The 20679-nt window shown below is 36.5% G+C and overlaps 1 protein-coding gene across 2 annotated transcripts in view; it reads left to right on the forward strand.

Moving 5' to 3' along the window:
- The first annotated feature begins 264 nt into the window (after window positions 1-264).
- The window catches only part of ZC2HC1A (zinc finger C2HC-type containing 1A), a 59172-nt gene continuing 38757 nt past the window's right edge, over window positions 265-20679 (forward strand). For both annotated transcript variants that reach the window (XM_068526025.1, XM_068526024.1), the window contains exons 1-3: window positions 265-338; window positions 14950-15023; window positions 17240-17356. In XM_068526025.1, the coding sequence (XP_068382126.1) occupies window positions 323-338; window positions 14950-15023; window positions 17240-17356 (207 nt within the window). In that variant the 5' untranslated portion in view covers window positions 265-322. The remainder of the gene's footprint in view (window positions 339-14949; window positions 15024-17239; window positions 17357-20679) is intronic.

Consider the following 20679-nt stretch of genomic DNA (forward strand, 5'->3'; position numbering starts at 1 on the left):
TACTCGGAGGACTACCACGAAAGCCTAGACCTGGGAAGCAGCTGTGCAGCGGCAGCTGGAGGCACTTCACCCCGAGGCCCCGCCCCCAAGAGCTCCGCCCGTTCAGCTCCGGACCAATGGGCGCTCGGAATATTAGCGGGTGGGAGGCGCGGCCGGGTTGCTACAGCCCGAGCTGCGCGGCGGCGGCGGCGGCGGCGGCGGCGGCGGCGGCGGCGGCGGCGGCGGCGGCGGCGGCGGCGGCGGCGGCGGCGGCGGCGGCGGCGGCGGCGGCGGCGGTGGCGTGCTGTTGGAGGAGTCTGGCGGAGCTCGAGGCGGTGGCGCCATGGAGTCACTGGAAGGTGAGGGCGTCTGGGGGTGGGGTGGCTGGCACGAGGGGCTGCCCTGGACCTCGGTACCGGGGAGGCCAGGGCAGGTCCGGAGGGATGGACCCCGCCGCTCCTCGGAGGCCCGGGAAACAGGCGGGCGTCCTGCAGCCCCAACGCGGTCGAGCTAATGATCCTCAGGCTGCCCCTCCTCAGACGGTCTTCACCTGATGCTTCCCCACCCCGGGCCTGTTGCTGTCTCTGGTAAACGCCTGCAAATCCCTTCCTACCATTTTCTGGTCTTGCCTGACTCCCTGAGGGTTCTGTTGGTAATCACAGCCTCCGGCCAGATTTTATTTTCCTTGCAAAGTGGACTCTCCGTTAATGTCTACCGCCTCCCCACCGCCAGCCTTTCCTGGAGGCCCGTGGTGTGTCTCCAACCTCGAGCTTCTGATAGTTTTCTTGGCCACTTCCCTTGGTTTCCCTAGGTAACCATTTTTCCATTTCTACAGCATCTTCTGTGGGAGGGATGCCAAGGGCATCTCCCAAGGAAGTGTCACTGATCAGCTTTAGAGCCGGGACAATAGATTAACCGCAGGACTTAAGGGTTTATTCACGAGGACTCTGTAAGGAAGAGCCAGCATTGATTGGTTATCTTTAGGTTTATCTTTGTGCTGTAACCACGATTCCAGATTTTGCTTTGTTCCCAATTCTTTCACTTCTCTATTCTCTTTACCCATTTTATCTTGTGTAATACAACATTCGCTTAGAAACAACAAAGCGGGGGAAGAAAACCCAGCTAGCATTAGCAACAGCAGTGTCAAAATTCCTTTTCAAATTGTGGTCAATCTTTCTGATGAAGAATAAGCCTGCAGAATTGACAGATCCCGTTGTCTTGATTTAGCCTTGATTTTTTTCCCCCTCTTAATTTACATAGATTCAGGTGGAATTAATAAACAGAGGCATTGAGTCCTGTGTATTGTTGCATGCTAGAGAGTAAATTGTTTCAGGTTGTGTTATGAAAGGAAAAGTAATAACTGATGACTGTCTGCAGTGACCTAGGGTCACCAAAAAAGAAATGCAGTAATGAGTATGATAGTATTTCATGCTTTTGCTCCTAGGCGAAGCTCTCATAGTAAACACCTTGAGGATGATAGATAATCAAGAATTCTGATGATTTTCCACTTGTGAGCTGCTGCAGTGTACTACGACAAATGAAGTTCTTGTTCTTTGCTTAATTTTAGGCAGATCACTCAAGTTTCCATGAAATAGGAATTGTAATGAAAGTATTCCTTACTCAAGATAATTTTGTTCAGAGAACTCCTGGAGGCAGCTTTTTTTTTTTTTAAATAAATTTTCAAACGTGGTATTATAGCATAGTGGGTAGGACCATGGGTCCTGGAATTCTCATGAAATTATCATAATATACATAAAGTGCTTTAGAATAGTTGTTTTTCTGCAGATTTCTATTATTTTATTCAACATTTATAATTGAGGCAAAGATCTTCATCTGATTTTTCATTTATGTATTCTAAGCATCTGAAACAGTGTCTGACACAAAGTAGGTATTCAATAAATATTTCTTGTTAGATAAATGACTTTGTCTATGAGAGGCTCTGGGGATGCAGAAAAAAATAAAAATTCAAAGCCCTGCTCTCATTGAGCCTACGTTTTAGGGAATCTTATATTTTAGCAGTGCTAAGACATTACTATTGAAATCTTACCAAGGATGCTTTTAAAATATAATGAAAACCTATTATAATACTCAATTACATGGGTGGAGGAAAACATGAATTCTGGTGTAATATGGTATGTTACCACGGGCGTGTTTTAGGGGGCCAGCTTGTGATGTTTCATGTTAAACAGTACTTGTTCTTTACTCATTTTTTTTTTTTAAACAAAATAAGTTGCTGTCACTAACTATGATGTGTTTAATTGTAATGAATTAGGTTAAAATATATGAAATTATTCTTGTAGGCCAAAACAGTTGAGTATTGGTAACTTCAAATAGTAATGAAATAAAATTTTTTATTTTAATAAAATAAAAGTTCTAAGAGTCTTTTGTTGAAGTTAGTGCCTTTCTTTTACTCCTTTTTTAAAATTAGTCCGTTAGGTCATACTTTATAAAGATGAACTTTGAGTCTCAAGGTTACCATTCATTAATTCATTCATCTATGCCTGCCTTGGTTTAATAAACAGTGATACATTGGTACAGTGATAGTTAAGAAAGTTTTTCCCTATTGGAAATTAAAACCTAGCACTTTGAAGGTGTCTAATGAACATTACAGCATCCAGTAGAAAATCTTTAAGAGTTTGCTTAATATATATCATAGTAATTGAGCAAATATTGTACTGCTTGGCATTAGACCCATGTTTTTAGTTGAAGCCAGTTAGCAGACTAATCTTGATTGTAAAACCAGAAAATATACGGACCCCTGAAAAATTTTATTGAAGATTATCATACTCTTTATTTTTAAAATTACTTGCATGTAGATCATATATCACTTACATTATTTTTGGTCTTTCTGGGACTTTTATATTTCCTGGATTGTCAGGAGTTGAGCTGTTAGGTTGAACACTGTATTTCAAAATCAAATATAAACTATTGCTCATGATTTTGTATACTCTGTATCTGAGCACTTCTGCATTGTGTGTGCAATTAGAGTAAAGCCTTTAATTCCTTTTCACCTAAAGCTCGTGCCCTATAGGTATGTCTAAAGGCAATAGAAGTATTTCTGGATTTGGGAGAGTTCAGTCTCTCTTAAGCTTTTCATCTGTAAGATGGAGAGATGACAAACCCTAAGCAGATTTTATCCATATTATTTTCATTCCTTTCATAATATCTTGATAAGCGGTTATTAACAAATATGACAGATCAGGCTGCCTATTCCTCTTTTGGACTGCTAAAATTAGTAGATCTTAGTGTACTGCCCTCTAAAACTTGATTAGAAGTCTGACTGCTCTTTTCTAATGTAGCTCTTGATATAGTTGAAGACAGCCATGGTGTCCCATTAGGGTTTTTTGTTTTGTTTTTCCCTAATCTAAGTAATGGTTTAACTGAATAATTCTTCATTTTATTAATTTATCTAGATTCATTTTTTGTGTGTGTGCTGAATCTGTTGCTAGGTTATTTTAATAGTCAGTGTATTGGACAGGTCTGTGTTTGGATTCTTGCTTTGTTTGTTTTGTTTTTTTTTTAGCTCTGTGATTTGGTTAATCTGAACTTCAGTTTCCTCAGCTATAAAAAATGGAGCCAGTAAATACCAGTCTACCTGAACTATATTAAGAATTTAATGATGAAAACATATATAAAGCATTTGGCAAGCTGCCTAGTACATAGGAGGCCCCCTCCTGTACTTGTTTATTGGATGGATAAAATCACAGGACATGTGTTAGGACCTTGAGAGTGGTTCAGTATAGGTAAAACGTAGCAGGCCTGGAAGGGACTGTGGGCAGTCTCACTAGAAGATAATTATGGCAGCAGGATAGATTGGAGAAGGGAGAGGCTGGAAATACATATATGTGATAAGGATTTGAACTAAGGCAAAAGTAGCAGAAATTAAAAGGGGTATAGATTTAGAAGACATTTCTGAGATGGAAAGATGAAATAGAACTGCTCGAAGTGAGAGGGAAAAGGAATCAAAGATAAAGCAGCTTTCTAGCTTGGACTTAGAGTTAACATTAAGATCTTTAACCAAGAGAAAAACAAGTTTGGAAGATGAGGTAATGATTTTGGCTTTAGAAGTGTTGTGTTTGTATGGTACTTGGGGCATATCTGGTGGAAAAGTTTTATAGCTACTTGTAAATATCTGTCTGGAGTTTTTAGTTTAGTAGTCATCAGCATATAAGTGACAGCAAATGGATGCGTTTGCCCAGGAAAGCTATATTTAACAAAACAAAGAAAAAAACTTGTGAGGGACTGATGCTTTAGGGTTGAGCAAGAAAGGAAGTTGGAGTGGGGAACAGTCTTTAAAAAGGTTTAAAATTGTCAAGAAAGGGAATTGGGGGAGAACAAATATTTATTGAGTAATGAATATGCTAGAAAAAGCCTATAGCACCTGGTATTCCTGGAGATCTAAGTACTAACTAGGTCAAACTCTGCTTAGTTGTGAAATCTGAAACACTTGGGCTTAGAGAGAAATACCATTGAAGCCAAGAGAGAAAGGACTTTAAAGGTAGAAGGGATTGATCAGCAGAGCCTCATGATGTAGAAAGGTCCAGTAAGGTGAGGATTCAAAAGAGGGCTTTCAGTTTGACAATTAATAGATTAACAGTGATCAGTTAGTTGCCTCTGTTTCTTAAGGTCCTTACTCTAATGCGTCATTTTTTTTTTTTAAACAGTGAGTCTAAATTACTTTATTTTCAAATTTCTTCAAACATGAAGGAATTTGAGTCTATGCATTGTTCCCTGAATATAAACTCAGTTGGTGTAATATAAAGTATTAAATGTGAAGTGTTCTCCTTGCCACGCTTTCTAGATAGTATGTAATTTCAGTTTAAAATTTCTCTCTGATTCAGAGGTTATTTATGAGAGTGTTCCTTAACTTCCAAAATGTTAAGATTTTTTTTTTAAGATGTTTTTAGTCATTAGTTTTTATTTACTTCTAATTTTGTGTGTTCTATGAGTAGTCTACCTTTCAAAAAGTTTTAAAAAGTTTTCTTTGTGGTCAAATACACCATCAATTTCTCCATGTTTTATAGTCATACAAAAATGCACACTCTGAGTTGGTAGGAAACAAAGTACATATAATTTTTTAAAAATAAATTTATTTATTTATTTTATTTTTGGCTGCTTTGGGTCTTCGTTGCTGCTCGCGGGCTTTCTCTAGTTGCGGTGAGTGGGGGCTGCTCTTCGTTGTGGTGCGCAGGCTTCTCATTGCGGTGGCTTCTCTTGTTGCGGAGCACGGGCTCTAGGCGCGCCGGCTCCAGTAGTTGTGGCAAGCGGGCTCAGTAGTTGTGACTCGCGGGCTCTAGAGCACATAATGCCTCCGTATTAAAGAAGCTTCCACTGATCTTACCCACTTCTCAAACACACACATAGCAAAATATATAAAATGTCAGGTAGTGAAAAAAAGCCATTTTTTTTTTTTTTTTGTCTAAAGAATAGAAGCTCCATAAGATCAGGGTCTTTGTTTTTTTATCACTGTTTGCCTAACTCCTAGAACAGTTCCTGTCTCATGCTAGGTGCTCAATAAATACTTGTTGAATCAACAAATGGGTCTATTTTAATATAGTGTTTAGTCCTGATAAAGCTTGCCTGCAGTTCAGATAGGGGGAGAATGAGAGGTAGAGAGGAGCTAGTCAGTAAATGTAAGCCAGTGTTTCAAAAAATATGATACTCGGGGCATCAGTCCTAAATACCTTTTAGGGGCAGAAAGGATTTCTGTTGGGGAAATAACAGCATACTAAATCTTTCTCTGTCTTTTTTTTTTTTTTATTTTTAAGACTTAGGAAGTTCTGTTCTAAGAAAACCTGTGTGTTTAATTTAGCATTTTCCAAACATTTGACCACGAGCAAAGGATTTGAGGGTGATTAGTAGAAGTAGTGGAAATGACTAGTCAGGTTCAGACTGGATAGGAAGGGAAGTGCAGTCAGGAATGGGCTATCAAGAAAGTGATTTAGAGGTAGATGGTAGAAGCCTGTGGTTCCAGAGGGAGCTTGTGTATTTTAAGAGTCCAGAGGTGGATCTTTCTAAGTTGTTTTAGCAGTGGTTGTTTTTGCTGAACTGGAGTGCAGGTCACTAAAGTGGAGTGGAGGGTGAAGGTTGTGTGCTGAGTAGGTTAAGCATGAATGATGAAACGTTGAAATCTAGGATGAGCTGAAAAGGAATATCTTGTGAGATATTAGAGATTGGTGACCTGGAAGTAATTCGGTTTTAAAAAAGGATTGTAGGAGCAAAGTAGTAAAACAGGTGCCATGTACTTCAAAAGAGAGGTTTGTTGAGTTTTAAAGGTTGGTTTCAGATAAGCAGTGACCAGTGGTGAAGGAATAGACATGAAACACAGAGCCCAGAATTGTTCTTGATTTCCAAGATTTTTCTTTTGGAAATGTTCTCTACTATTTCTTAAATACATACATTTTAGAATGTCATAACTATTTTAGATAAGAGCATATTACTTCACATCACCTGTATAATAGTATTATATAAAGATACCATTTTAAGTCTTATTTTCATGCCGATTTTGAAATTACTCAATACAGTAACTCATAACAGAATCAACAGTATGTACAGGATAAATTTTGTAAGGAGAGGTTGGCTTCTTTAAAGTTTTAGAATATTAAATACTTATTCACTTGGTTCTGTCCATCAATTTGAGTGCTTCTTTCTACAGTGAATTTCATCTCTCTCTACTGTATTTGTATAAGCCGCACAATTCTCTAGCATTCGCCACTCAGGAGAAAGTTGTGGAGTTTGCCTGCATGCCCTGGAGAGTAGTATTTTTTATTTCATTGGTTGTGAAACATTTTTATATATAACATCTCAGTTGATCCTGTTAAATTTTAAGGTGGATTGAGCGGATGTTATCTTCATTTAGCAGATGTTAAACTTAAGGCTACCTATATGATTAGTCATACATTTTCTTGTAGTTCATATAGTGAAAACTTTTCCAACAAGGAGAGAGACATCATGTTCTTTGCTATAGGTCCTCGCAGATTCTCAGTTCTGTATACAGACAAGTGGAAGTGATTTCCTCAGCATCCTGCACACTACCTGAAACATTCATTCTACCGTCCACAATTGGTCAATTGGTTTAATCCTTCTTGTATGTGACCAACGTTTTTTTTTTTTTAATATAACATCAGTAAGGGAGGTGTCTTATCATCATTTACTTTTCTTATTAATGTGGTCTTAAGGTAGATTTTATTAAATAAATATGCTGTATTTATTATGGCATAATAGAGGTAGAAGCGGGCCACATAGTTCATTTAATCTAACTTTCTTATTTTATACAAGAGGAATGTGAACCTTAGGTTAAATATCTTGCCCAGCAAGTCATAGCTCTAAGTGACAGAGCTGGGACGTGAATTTAGATAGTATGAGACAAATTCCAGTGCCTTTTCTACTACACTCTCATGTCTTTTAATGAATGCCATTAGAACAAAATGTGGTGGTGTGACTCTAAACCCTAAGCTGCTTATCGTTACCTGTCAGTAGAAGTTCTTTTCAGGGGATGCTGATACCAACACACATGACAGATTTTGTGGATTATAGGTCTATACTCTATAAGAGTAAACTGTAAATTTATTTATTTTATTTTGAATAAAGTAATAACTTAAAAAAATTTTTTTTGTGATAATTGTTTTTAAATGTTTTCTCTTTAATGCTGTTTTCTCTTTTTTATGCCTTGTAGCTATAATAATTTTCTTTTCCTTTAAAGACAATCTGAACATGTTTGATGACTTGTAGGAATTAATCCCAGGAGTTGGATTTTATTTTATGTTAGTATTCTAGTTGCTGTTATATTAAGTTTTAAGCTTTTGTATTAAAAAAAAAAGGAAGATGATTTGGCTCTTAGATATAGTGAAGAAGTAAATCATGTAGACTGTTGGCTTTATGAAGCAAAGATTGTGTGACTCCACCCTTCTGTCACTGTTACTTGGTACATGCTTGGCAAGTATTGATAGTAGGTACTCAAGTAGACACACATTATTTCCATGTGTTGAATTGATTTTTCTCAATAGTTACTTTTTTATAAGATTTCGCTTTGTTATCTATTTAACAAGGAAATACTGAAATATACTTTTAAGCAAGTAACATAGTGGTACTTTTCAACATTTCATATGGATAAATTTTTAAATTATTGTTTGGAATTTAAAGGAAGACATGAAAACTATAAATAGGCAAGCCTAATAGATTATGCAGTATGTGGTATCACTTTGACAGTTGTTATGAAGACATTAATCTTCATATACCTAATGGATTCCATCCAGCAACTGCTTCAACTTTTTGGATAGTTAATGGAATTAAGTGATCCAGATAAATGAAGTTGCTTTGCTCTCTCTCCCTAAATAACCTCGTCTTTGCTATTGGAAAGGACGAATCAGGCAAATCTTGTTTTGCTTTTGTAGTGTTCACAGCTTACCCACCACCATACAGACTTTGGCCTCCATCTATCTACCACTGAAACAGTGCAGTAGAGTACTTGGAGAATGAGAGAACAAAACAGTTCTTCTGTTACTGTTTGATTGTGTTCCCACCAATGTCTTTTTTGATTCTCCTGATAAGTTTTCTGTGGACTCACTAAATGCCTTGGAACAACACATTACATGAAGTCCATAATCGTACTTTTTTCATGAGTTTGTTACTTCTAAAAGAAAATGTTTTTTTACTTGCCTTTCATATGATAAAAGAATTTTAACACAAATTCAGCAGAAGATACAAGGATATCATTTTTGTCATTTTTATGAAAATTACAGGTATGGAAATAAATTAGGTGTGATGTTTGGCTAGATAATAAAATGACAAATTGACTTAGTTATGTAGGATCCCAAAGAATGTAGTTTCTGTGTGTGTATATGTGATGAAATTTGTTATGTGCAAGTACATGATAGATGCATTAACTTCTGATTTTGTAAAAGTTGCAGCCACTTCTTCCTTGTTTAATCAGTTGTGCCCATAAGGTCAGATTATCTCAATTTGTTGGTCCAGTGAATCTTAACATAATATTATATTTATAAAATAATGAACAATTCACATAATGTGTAGTAACTAGGTAATCTTTTCCTTAAAGCCTAATACTTCTGTTGTTGGGGAGGACAACATTCTTTTTATTCTAGACTCCCTAATCATATCAGGGAGCCACCTCACTGATCTCCAGGGTTATTTCTTACTTTTTTTTTTTTTAGTTTAAAAAAATGTTGTATTGTGGAAAAATAGACATAACATAAAATTTACCTTTTTAACCATTTTTAAGTGTACAATTCAGTGGTATTAAGTACATTCACATTGTTGTGCAACTATCATCACTATCCATCCCCAGAACGTTTTCATCATCCCAAATTGTAGCACCTGTTTTTATCTTATTTTTTTCTTCCAGTTTTATATATATAATTGACATAGAGCACTGTAAGGTGTACAGCATACTGATTTGATTTATATATGTCATGAAATGTTTACCACAATAAATTTAGTGAACATCCATCATCTTATACAGATAAAGGGAAAAAAACTTTTTTTTTCCTTGTGATGAGAAACTCCTAGGATCCCATCTCTTAACTTTATATACAACATAGAACAGTGTTAATTATCTTTATCATATTGTACATTACATCTCTAGTACTTGTTTATCTCATTACTGGAAATTTGTACCTTTCGATGATGTTCATCCAGTTTCCCATCCTCCCCACCCAGGTAGCCACAAATCTGATCTCTTTTTCTATGAGTTTGTTTTGGAAGTATATTTGACTACAAAACTATTTTTGTTCCTGGTACACAATTTAGTAATTCGATGCTTCTCTACATTTCAAAATGATCACCATGGTAAGTCTAGTTATCATCTGTCACCATACAAAGGTATTATTTACTATATTTTCCACACTGTACATTTCATACCTGTGACTCATTTATTTTGTAACTGGAAGTTTGTTTGTCTTAATCTCCCTCACCTATTTCCTCCCCCCCACCCCCGACCCCTCTCCCTTGGCAACTACCTGTTTGTTCTCTGTGTCTATGACTGTGTTTCTGTTTTAAGTTTGTTCATTTGTTTTTCAGATTCCACATATAAGTGAAATTATACAGTATTTGTCTTTCTCTGTCTTACTTCACGTAGCATAATACCCTCTAGTTCCATCCATTTTGTCACAAATGATAAGATTTCATTTTTTAGGGCTGAGTAGTATTTGTGTGTGCATGTGTGTGCGCGTGCGCCTGCACGTGTTGTCATTTTCTTTATCCATTCCTCTGGATGAGCCCTGATTCAGTCTTAGGGTATTGTATATTTCTAGGAATTTGTCCATATCTTCTAACTTGTCCATTTTATTGGCATATAATTGTTCATGGTAATCTCTTATGATCCTTTGTATTTGCATGGTGTTAAGTGTAACTTCTCCACTTCCATTTCTGATTTTTTTTTTAATTTGAGCGCTCTCTTTTTTTTCTTGATGAGTTTAGCTGAAGCATTATCAATTTTGTTTAGCTTTTCAAGGAACCAGCTCTTATTTTAATTGACATTTTCTATTATTTTTAGTCTCTATTTTATTTATTTCTGCTATATTCTTTATGATTTCTTCTACTAAATTTGAGTTTTGTTTGTTCTTCTTTCTCTAGTTCCTTTAGGTATAAGGATAGGTTGTTTGTTTGAGATTTTTCCTGTTTCCTGAGGTAGGTTTGTATTGCTATAAACTTCCCTCTTAGAACTGCTTTTGCTGAAACCTATAGATTTTGGTTCATTGAGTTTTTCATTTTCATTTGTCTCCAGTTATTTTTTTGATTTCTTCTTTGATTTCTTCAGTGACCCATTGGTTGTTTAGTTCCACATGTTTATGGGTTTTTTTGCAGTTTTTTTTCCTTGTAGTTGATTTCTGGTCTCATAGCATGTGCCTGAAAAGTTTCTTGATATGATTTCAATCTTCTCAAATTCACTGAGACTTGTTTTGTGGCCTGCCATGTGATCTACTGGAGAATGTTCCATGTGCACTTGAAAAGAATGTGTATTCTGATGCTTTTGGATGGAATATTCTATATTTATTAAGACCATTTGGTCTAATGTGTTGTTTAGGGCTAGTGTTTCAGTATTGATTTTCTCTCTGGATGATCTGTTCATTGATGTAAGTGGGGTGTTAAAGTCCCCTACTGTTATTGTGTTGCTGTCCATTTATCCCTTTTTGTTTGTTAATATTTGCTTTATGTCTTTAGGTGCATCTATGTTGAGTGCATATGTATTTACAATCATTATAGCTTTTTCTTGGATTGATCCCTTTATTATTAGGTAAAGTCCTACTTTGTCTCTTGTTACAGTCATTGTTTTAAAGTCTACTTTGTCCAATATAAGTATTGCTACCTTGGTTTTTTTTAAAATTTCCATTTGCATGGAATACCTTTGTCCATTCCCTCACTTTCAGTCTGTGTGTTCCTTTAGATCTGGACTGAATCTCTTGATTAGCATATATACAGGTCTTGTTTTTGTATCCATTGAGCCACCCTGTGTCTTTTGATTGGAGCACTGTGTGTCCATATACACTTTAAGTGTAATTGTTGATAGGTATGTACTTATTGCCATTTTGTTAATTGTTTTCAAGTTTAGTTTGTAGTTTTGTTGTTGTTGTTATTCCTTTCTTCTTTTGCTCTCATTCCTTGTGATTTGATAACTGTCTTTAATATTATGTTTAGATTTCTTTCAGTTTTTTGTGTTTGTATCTGTTATAGATTTTTAGCTTGGTTACCAGGAGGTTTATATATAGCAATCAATATATATGTGATTATTTTAAGTTGATGTGATGTCCTCCTAAGTTTGAATGTATTTTAACAACCCTGAGTTTTTACTCCCCTTCTATGTTTAATGTTTTTGACATCATAGTCTACATCTTTTGGGTATTTCTTAACTACTTATTTTGTGTATAGAAGATTTTACTAGTTTTGTCTTTTAACCTTTCTACTAGCTTTATAAGTGGTTGGTCTACTACCTTTACAGTGTATTTGCTTTTACCAATGAGATTTTTCCTTTCATAACTTTCATATTTCTAGTTGTGGCTTTTTCTTTTTCACTTAGAGAAGTGCCTTTTCATTTCTTGTAAAGCTGGTTTTGTGGTACTGAACTTTTTTAGCTTTTAATATTTAAAATTTATTTATTTTATTTTATTTATTTTATTTTTGGCTGTGTTGGGTCTTGCTGCGTGCGGGCTTTTCTCTAGTCATGGTGAGTGGGGGCTACTCTTATTTGTGGTGCGCGGGCTTCTCATTGCGGTGGCTTCTCTTGTTGCGGAGCATGGGCTCTAGGCGCACGGGCTTCAGTAGTTGTGGCTTGCGGGCTCTAGAGCACAGACTCAGCAGTTGTGGCACACAGGCTTAGTTGCTCCGCGGCATGTGGGATCTTACTGGACGAGGGCTCAAACCCATGTCCCCTGCATTGGTAGGTGGATTCTTAACCATTGTGCCACCAGGGAAGCCCTTTTTTAGCTTTTGCTTGTCTGCAAGACTCTTTATCTTATCTTTCTGAATGATAGCTTTGCTGGGTAGAGTATTCTTGGTTGTAGGTTTTTTTCCTTTCATCACTTTAAATGTATCATGATATCCTCTTCTGCTCTGCAGGGTTTCTACTGAAAAGTCAGCTAGTAGTCTTACGGAAGTTCCCTTGTATGTAACTAGTTGCTTTTCCCTTGCTGCTTTTAATACTCTGTCTTTTATTTTAGCCATTTTAATTACGATGTTTTTTTGGTGTGGTCGGTTTTCGGTAGATCCTGTTTGGAACTGTCTGTGCTTCTTGGACTTGTATATCTGTTTCCTTTCCCAGGTTAGGGAAGTTTTCAGCCATTATGTCTTCAAATATGTTCTCTGCCTCCCCTTTTCCTTTTGGAACCCCTATAATGCAAATGTTAGTATGCTTAGTGTTGTCTCAAAGGTCCCTTGAACTGTCCTCATTTTTTAAACTCTTTTTTTTTCTCTTCAGCTTGAGTGATTTCTACTACTGTCTTCCAGCTTGCTGAATCCATTCCTCCGTATCATCTAATCTACTGTTGATTCCTTGTAGTATGTTTTTATTTCACTTATTGTTGTCTTCAGCTCTGTTTTGTTCTTCTTTATATTTTATAACTCTTTGTTAAACTTCTTACTGTGTTTTTCCATTCTTCTCCCAAGTTCTTTGAGCATTTTTATGATCATTACCTTGAACTCTTTATTGGGTAAGTTTCTTAGTTCCACTTCACTTAATTCTTCTGGTGTTTTATCTTATTCCTTTTTTTGGAACAAATTCTTCTGTCACCTCATTTGCCTAACTTGCTGTTTTTATTTCTGTGTATTTGGTAGGTTGGTTACATTTCTTGATCTTGTTGAAGTGGTCTTTTATAGGAAAGGTCCTGTGCATCCCAGCAGCTCACTTCCCTTTGGTCACCAGAGCTTTATGTTCCAGGAATGTCCCCTATGTGGGTTTCATGGCCCTTCTGTTGTGGTGGGCTGATTTCTATTTGTGGTCTAGTAGGCATGGATGGCCCCTGGTCTGATTGGTTGCCAGGCTCTGCCTTTGTGGATGCTGACAGCCGCTGGTAGGTAGGGCCAGGTCACAAGGTGGCTGATTGTGAAGGCTTAGGGGTCCCAAGGCTAGTGCTGGTCCACTGGTGGGCAGAGCTGGATCCTGGTGTGGCTGGCTGAAGGTGTCTCACAGATGGTCTGTCCACTGATCGGCAGCACTGGGGCCAAGGGAGTCCAGTGATTGGTGCCTGCCCATTGGTGGGTGAGGCCAGGTTCTGGAGTTAGTGCCAGCCCTCTGGTGGGTGGAGCTGGGTCCTGGGTTCTCTGGTGGCAGGGCTGGGTCCCTGGGGGACTCAAGGTGCCTGTAGTCATTGCCAGCCTACTGTTGGGTGAAGCTGTGCCCCCACAGTTAGCTGCTTGGCCTGTGGGTCCCAAGGACTGTTGCAGACTGGCTGGTGGGTAGGGCTGGGTCCTTGCACTACAAAGCTAGAGGGAGGACTCCATAATGTTTCTTGCCAGCATGAGCATTCCTCATGGTAGAATGAGCTCCAAAAAATGGCTGTCATCAGGGTCTGTGTCTCCAGGGTGAGTCCCACATGCCTCCTCCTCTCTGGGATGCTCTCCAAGATCAGCATGTGTGTCTGACCCAAGCCAGTTTAAAATGACTGCTTCTGCCCTGGGTCTTGAAGCATGTAAATTTTCTGTGTGCCCTCTAACAACGGAGTCTTTATTCCCCACAGCCCTCTGGGTCTCCCGAAAGTAAGCCCCCTGGGTCTCATCTTCTCATTGCAGGACCCCCCGGGTTGGGGAGTCCAAAATGGGACTTGGACCCCTTGCTCCTTGGGGAAAACCTCTGCAATTGTGATTATCCTCATGTTTGTGGGTAGCCTACCTGGGGGTGTGGGTCGCCTACCTGGGGGTGTGGGTCTTGACTGTACCATGTCTCTGCCTCTCTTGTCTCATTGTGGATCCTTCTTTATATCTTTAGTTGTGGAAGATCTTTTCTGCTAGTCTTTAGGTTGTTCTCATCATGATAGTTGCTCTGTAAATAGTTGTAAGTTTGTTGTGCCCATGGAAGGAGGTGAGCTCAGGGTTTTCCTACTCATCTTCTCCATTCCACTAGCCACCAATGTTATTTTTTAATGCTTTGAAGATAAATAATGTATTTAACCTTCAGATAAATTTGGTTTTTAAACTTCAGTAATTTACAATAGAGACAGCCTATAAATTAAGAGACTTATGACAAATTGATTTGGTTAAAATAGAAGAAAACCAGATATTTCCAACATTATCAATTTGGTTCTCCTTAAATTATGAATTCTGTATTTGGCATTTGCCTTTTTGACCACTGATAACTTTAAGTCTTCTGCCCATTTTAATTGATGATGTTACTTATTTCAAAATGACACGACATTTTTCACAAGAACTGACAACTTACATATGAAACTAAGTGAAGACATTAAAATTTGGAAGTTTCACAATTTGAGCCACTGAGTATACTGACTACATTCTTTTCGATTTTAGCAAATGGAAGTGTCCAAGTTGGAGAATTGTTACCTTGCAAGATTTGTGGAAGAACATTCTTTGCAGTGGCATTAGTGAGTACCTTTTTCCTTTGGAATTTGGTAGATCTTTAATTGTTTAATACTTCAGGACAATGGAAAGAACCTTTGGAATAATTTAAAGAGATACTGGCTAGTATTCATTGCTCAAGAGTATCAGTTCCATCTTTGTCATTCTTCCAGAGTGCTCTCTTTCCTTCAGAGTTTGATTGGTCTTCAAAACTACTCTCTGTTAAACTATTAAAGTGTTTCTCCTTTTGTGGGACTATTAACAAAAATAAAACCAAAATAAACTCTTAGAAATACTGTTAGAAATAATGTATTTAAAGAAGAAGAAGGCTATGATGTCTGGGATTTTCTTTAAACTTCAGGAAAAAGTTCTGGGGCTGGGATAGATGAAACAAGATTGGTAAAATGTTGGTAATTGTTGAGGCAGGGATGAGTAAATGGAGCTAATTACACTATTCTGTCCATTCTTATGTGTGTTTGAAATATTCCAAAGGAAAAAGTATTTTAGTTAAAAGTGCACCTAAAATATATTATGCATTCTTTAGATGCTTAGTATATACAAATAGAAGCACATTTAACTGATTTTAATATAAAATCTCTAGCTAAATAGAGGATAAGAAAGTCAATTAGGGAATGTCAAGCAGTCTAATAAGCTTTTTTCTTTTTTCAATAAAAGGTTTATTACTACAAAAAAAAAAAAAAAAAGAAAGTCAATATGCCTTATGTAACTTCAAATATAAATATGTATTTATTAATATTTTGATGTGGAATAAAGATTTTTCTTTGAAAATGGGTCTGCTGATTAGAGTTTTGCTACATTTTATTTTGCATCCTCTCATTGTTTCCAGTTTTTCTTTAAAGCAGTGAGGAATTAATGACCCACAATGTCCATCTGACTGCAGACTCCTCTTAAATATTAACAGCTTTCTTTCTTAAATCTTTCTTGCCCACGCTTAATTCATCAATTTTTTTGTTGTTATTAATTAACTATTTTTCAAACCATTTTCAAAGCATTAAGCTGAGTTTTCACAGGGAAAAATTTGTCTTTTTTTGGCCCTCATTTGTGTATTTATTTAATATTTAATTAAATGATATAATCACGATAACAACTACAATTTGTATACATCAGTTTTGGGAACAGGCACTACATACTTTTGACATATACAGCGCAATGTGAGAACAGACATCTCTAGAAAGTCGCCCGTTAGCCATCCTTTTTTTTTTTTTTTTTTAATATTTAAGAGATTTAATTCTAATAGTTACAGTTACTGTGTTTGTTTGTCAGAACGATATCCAAAAACAAGTATGTAAAACAGTTGTGTATTGAAAATATTAGAGGCTCCATAACATTGAATCAGCCAGTTCTGAGGTTCCTATTTTCCCAGATAATGTTTAACAGTTCTGACTGGTTCATTGTTTATCAAAATACAAAAGAAAAAAAGAACATTTAGTATCCTCTGTGTTATTAGTCAACATGTTTTATTTAGGGGAAGGAGAATTATTATTTATCCAGTAGGTTAATTAGAGGTCAGTTAAGAGAGCTTCCATTGTAATGTCTTTAAAATGAATATATGAATGACTGAATGAGCTGGCAGCCATATTAAAACAGCAACAGCAACAACAAACCCCCATCCCCCCATCCAAAAACTGTAGGAGTGGAACACTAGGTAGCACAAGAAAAATCCTTGGTTAAAAAAAAAAGGTGGAAAATTTGAGTTCCAGAGAGGGGGAAGGGATGATAGTGGAGTAAGGACACAAACCTGACCACCTTGTCCTATATTCTATGTTAACAAACTACTATTTTGTTAACTTGAGTAATCCCAACTATTATTATTATGTTAGCTTTTGTAATCCTAATGCTAATGTGTTTTCCATTTACATTCCTTTTTCTAGTATCTATTTTCAAGTATTTAGTAATAAAGGTAACTTTTTCCCCACTTCAATAGCTTTGACTTGCTTACATTAGTTTCCTTATTCTTAGCAGTGTAAAAACCAGGAGACTATTAAATAACTTTTAAAAAAATTTTGGGAGAGTACTTATCGATACTTTCTTGTTGTGAGAAAGATAATTTGTAACATGTGTTACCTATATTTTTTAACAATTTTAGCTAAAACATTTCTTATTTATGGATTATTATTTATTTCATCTTTCAGGTTTTTAAACTGGTCTCAAATAACAATTTAAAGTTTTATAGTCTTTTTGTAAGAAGGAAATGACATGTTGTATTTCCTCATCTTGACAGAAAAAACATGGACCTATTTGCCAGAAAACTGCCACTAAAAAACGGAAGACTTTTGATTCAAGCAGACAAAGAGCTGAAGGAACTGATATTCCAACAGTAAAGCCTCTTAAACCTAGGGTAATTATATGACCTTGTGAACAGTATGAACCTTGCTGCTACGTGTAATGAAAAAATTATAATAATCTGTTATACTAAGATTGAAGAATAAGTAGAATTCTGTGTCATGTTCTCAGTTTAGAAGTGATCAGAAACTTGTTTATTTTGAATTTCAACAAAAGGGAGACCAAAGTACTGTCCAACTATTACAGGGAGGTTTTTGTAGCATTGGAGAGCCAATTGCTTAGCTATAGGCTGGAAATAACTGAAAAGTCCTCCTACATTCATTGTGAGTCATTAATTACTTCAGCTATAATTAGGTTTATGTCTCAATATGTTACACTGTTACCAGTAGTGTGATCCCTGTAGTATACAAAAGGAAAGCTGTTAGTTACAAACATCTTAGCATAATAAATATTATCTTGACTGATTGGTCAGCATTTATCATCTTATTATGCTTTCTGGGGAAAAGTTTTATCTGTTGCTCAATTGTTCCATATGGTCATTGTCAGCTTATTTTTTTCTTTGTAACTAAAAGCAATGACTCTCCTATGCTAATCTCTCCTTAATACCACCTGTCATGATATGTTATTTGCTAAGAATAAATCACATAAATGCTTTGTCCGACATAGTTTTAAAGAGTTATTTCAGTGTAATAGTCAAAATTTGAATACCTGATTTAAATAGGTTTTTGAAACAAACTACTTTCAGTGGTAATAACTTTTCCCAGTGGTACAGGAAAACATTTCCCTATGGGGCAATTAATCTTACTAATAAAATCCTTTGATAACAGAAAAGCCAGTTCATCTTTGTTTTTCAGTTTATGAATATTTAAGGGAAGGATGGAGAAGCTTGAATAAGGTACATAAATTATTATTTAAAGTTTTTCTTGGTAACCTGCCAGATGTATGATTGTATTAGCTTTAATTAGCTTAGATAAATTAATTAAATCCTGGTATAGCATAGTGGGTTTGAAAGCTGGCTCAAGATTCTGACCGCCTGGATTTAACCCTGGCTCTGCTACTTTGTTGTGTTGGGTGAGTTACTTAATCTATACTTCTGTTTGTCTGTAAAATGGAGGTATTAGTGGTAGTATCTATCTTGTGGAATTATTAGGGGAATTAAGTTTATCCATGGTGATCTCTCAGTAAATGTTATTTATCTTGTTTCTTTAAGGGAAGAGGTTTCTATGCTTAAAAAAATTAATCTTTAGGAAAAAGTAAAGTAAAAACCATTACTTTACATTAAGTAGTTTTGTTTTCTTGCTCCTTAAAGTGTGGTCCATAGAGCAGTTACATCAGCAGTATTTGGAAACTTGTTAGAAATGCAGAATCTCAGGTCCCACCCAGCATACTGAATTAGAACGTGCATTTTAACAAAATCTTTGGGTGAGTCATATGCATGTTGCTTGGAGAAGCAGTGTGTTAGAAGGTTTTGAACATCATGGTGTAGTTCTCAGTATCTTTACTTGTATCAAGGAACTCCTACAAAGTCACAAGCAGAGCGGAGCAAAGCAAATACAAGCTCCATTTTTGCAGAAAGGCAGGCATAATCCAGGGACTACAAAATATGTGTTAGAGCTGCCCAGAACAACTGAGATCCAGGATAAGCTACCCATAGAGGAAGGGCAGGAAGTTGCTGTGGAGCCCATGGCCCAGAATCTGGGAACCTGCCACCTTAAAGGTGAAGGGTCTACTCACCCTTAAAGGTGACTCCTTAAAGATGAGGAGTCTTATCTGGAAGTATATATCTCTTGTTTATGGCAGCCAAGGCAGTAACTGGGGTGAGCTGCAGGAACTTGGAATGAGCCGAAACTGGAATGAGCCTGGCTGAAACTGGACAAAAGCCAGGAGGGAGGAAGTGGGGAGAAGAGGCACAGAGAGTTGAAGAGGCCTGAGCAGAGGCTCTCAGAAGGCACTAATGGAAAAGAAAATACCCTTTCTGAAGGTGAGGGGCCCACTTTAAAAGGGCCGTGTCCTATTTTGCAAGTGGTTAGTGTAAGAACTGAGGGAAGTATGGATGGCAGCAGCAGGCCTCCTGGACACATACTGTTTTAGAGAAGCAGAAGAGGAATGTCTGTGTAATCACACACAGAAGCCTTATTTGTATCTGTATCTGGTACATCAGAGAAGAGAACTGTTTTGTGTAGCCTAGAAAGCTACCCTGGGCCGCTCCTTTCTCCCAGAACCTCTTGTAAATAGCTGTACCTGGAAAACCTAACTCATTCAATGATGGGTAATAAAAAGCATTAGCTAAGCATTAATATAATAATATATATAATAATACTTCGAGAAGAAAAGGTAGACGAGAGCAGCAAAAATTAGTAATACTCACTATGGAGCAGATGAATGTTGTGATCAGGAATCTCACTATAAAGTAAGAAACTCTAAAGAGTCAGTCATCTCAAACATCTAAATCTGCTTTCATTTAGTTAAGATTTTTGCATCTATATTCATGAGAAAAGTGGCCTGTGATTTTTCTTTTCATCAGTTTTGTTGCTCTCATAGGACTAGTTGGAAGGTTGTTCTCTTGTTTTCTATTTTTGAAAGAGTTGTTAAAAGATTGGTGCTCTTTCTTCCTTAAATGTCTGCAAGTACTCAACAGTAAAGGCATCTGGGCCAGGAGTTTTCTTTGTGGGTCTTTTAATAATAGGTTCATTTTAAAAAATAAAAAAAATAAATATAAGACTAATATAATTTTTCTGTTTCTGGTATCTGTTTTGTGGTGTTTGTCAAGGATATTATCCATTTCATCTTAAATGTCACATGTATTACCATAAAGTTATTTTATAATATCTTCTTTTCTTTCTCATGTTTGTAAGAAGTGTTTTCCATTCCTTGGTAATTTTTGTTTTCTCTTTTTTTCTAGATTAGTCTTGCCTTATTAGTGTTTTTGAAGAACAATCTTTTGATTTTGTTGGCTCAACATAATATTCTTGATTTAAAAAACAAAGACATAATAGGAATAATCAGATATTTCAACATTATGACAAAATAAATTTCTTTGTAGCACACAAGCCAGCATTATGTTTAATGGAAAGATACTTGGAGGTAGTTCCATTAAAGTCAGGAACAAGATTAAGCTCCAACCAATACAGTAAGTGCTAGTCAATAGAGTTAAATAATAACAAGAAATTAGATGCATAGGAATTGGACAAGAGGGGGTAAAACTATCATTATTAGGTGATGATATACCTGGAAAACCCAAGAGGATCAACTGAAAAATTACTACAAACAGGAAGAGAAATCAGTGAAGTAATGAGATGTAATGTTAATATACAGAAATTATCAGGTTTCATATTTCAACAAACAACTCCTTGAAATATAAAAATGATTAAAAGACCC

Source organism: Eschrichtius robustus, chromosome 17, assembly GCF_028021215.1.
Source record: "Eschrichtius robustus isolate mEscRob2 chromosome 17, mEscRob2.pri, whole genome shotgun sequence".
In the NCBI taxonomy this organism is placed as follows: domain Eukaryota; kingdom Metazoa; phylum Chordata; class Mammalia; order Artiodactyla; family Eschrichtiidae; genus Eschrichtius; species Eschrichtius robustus.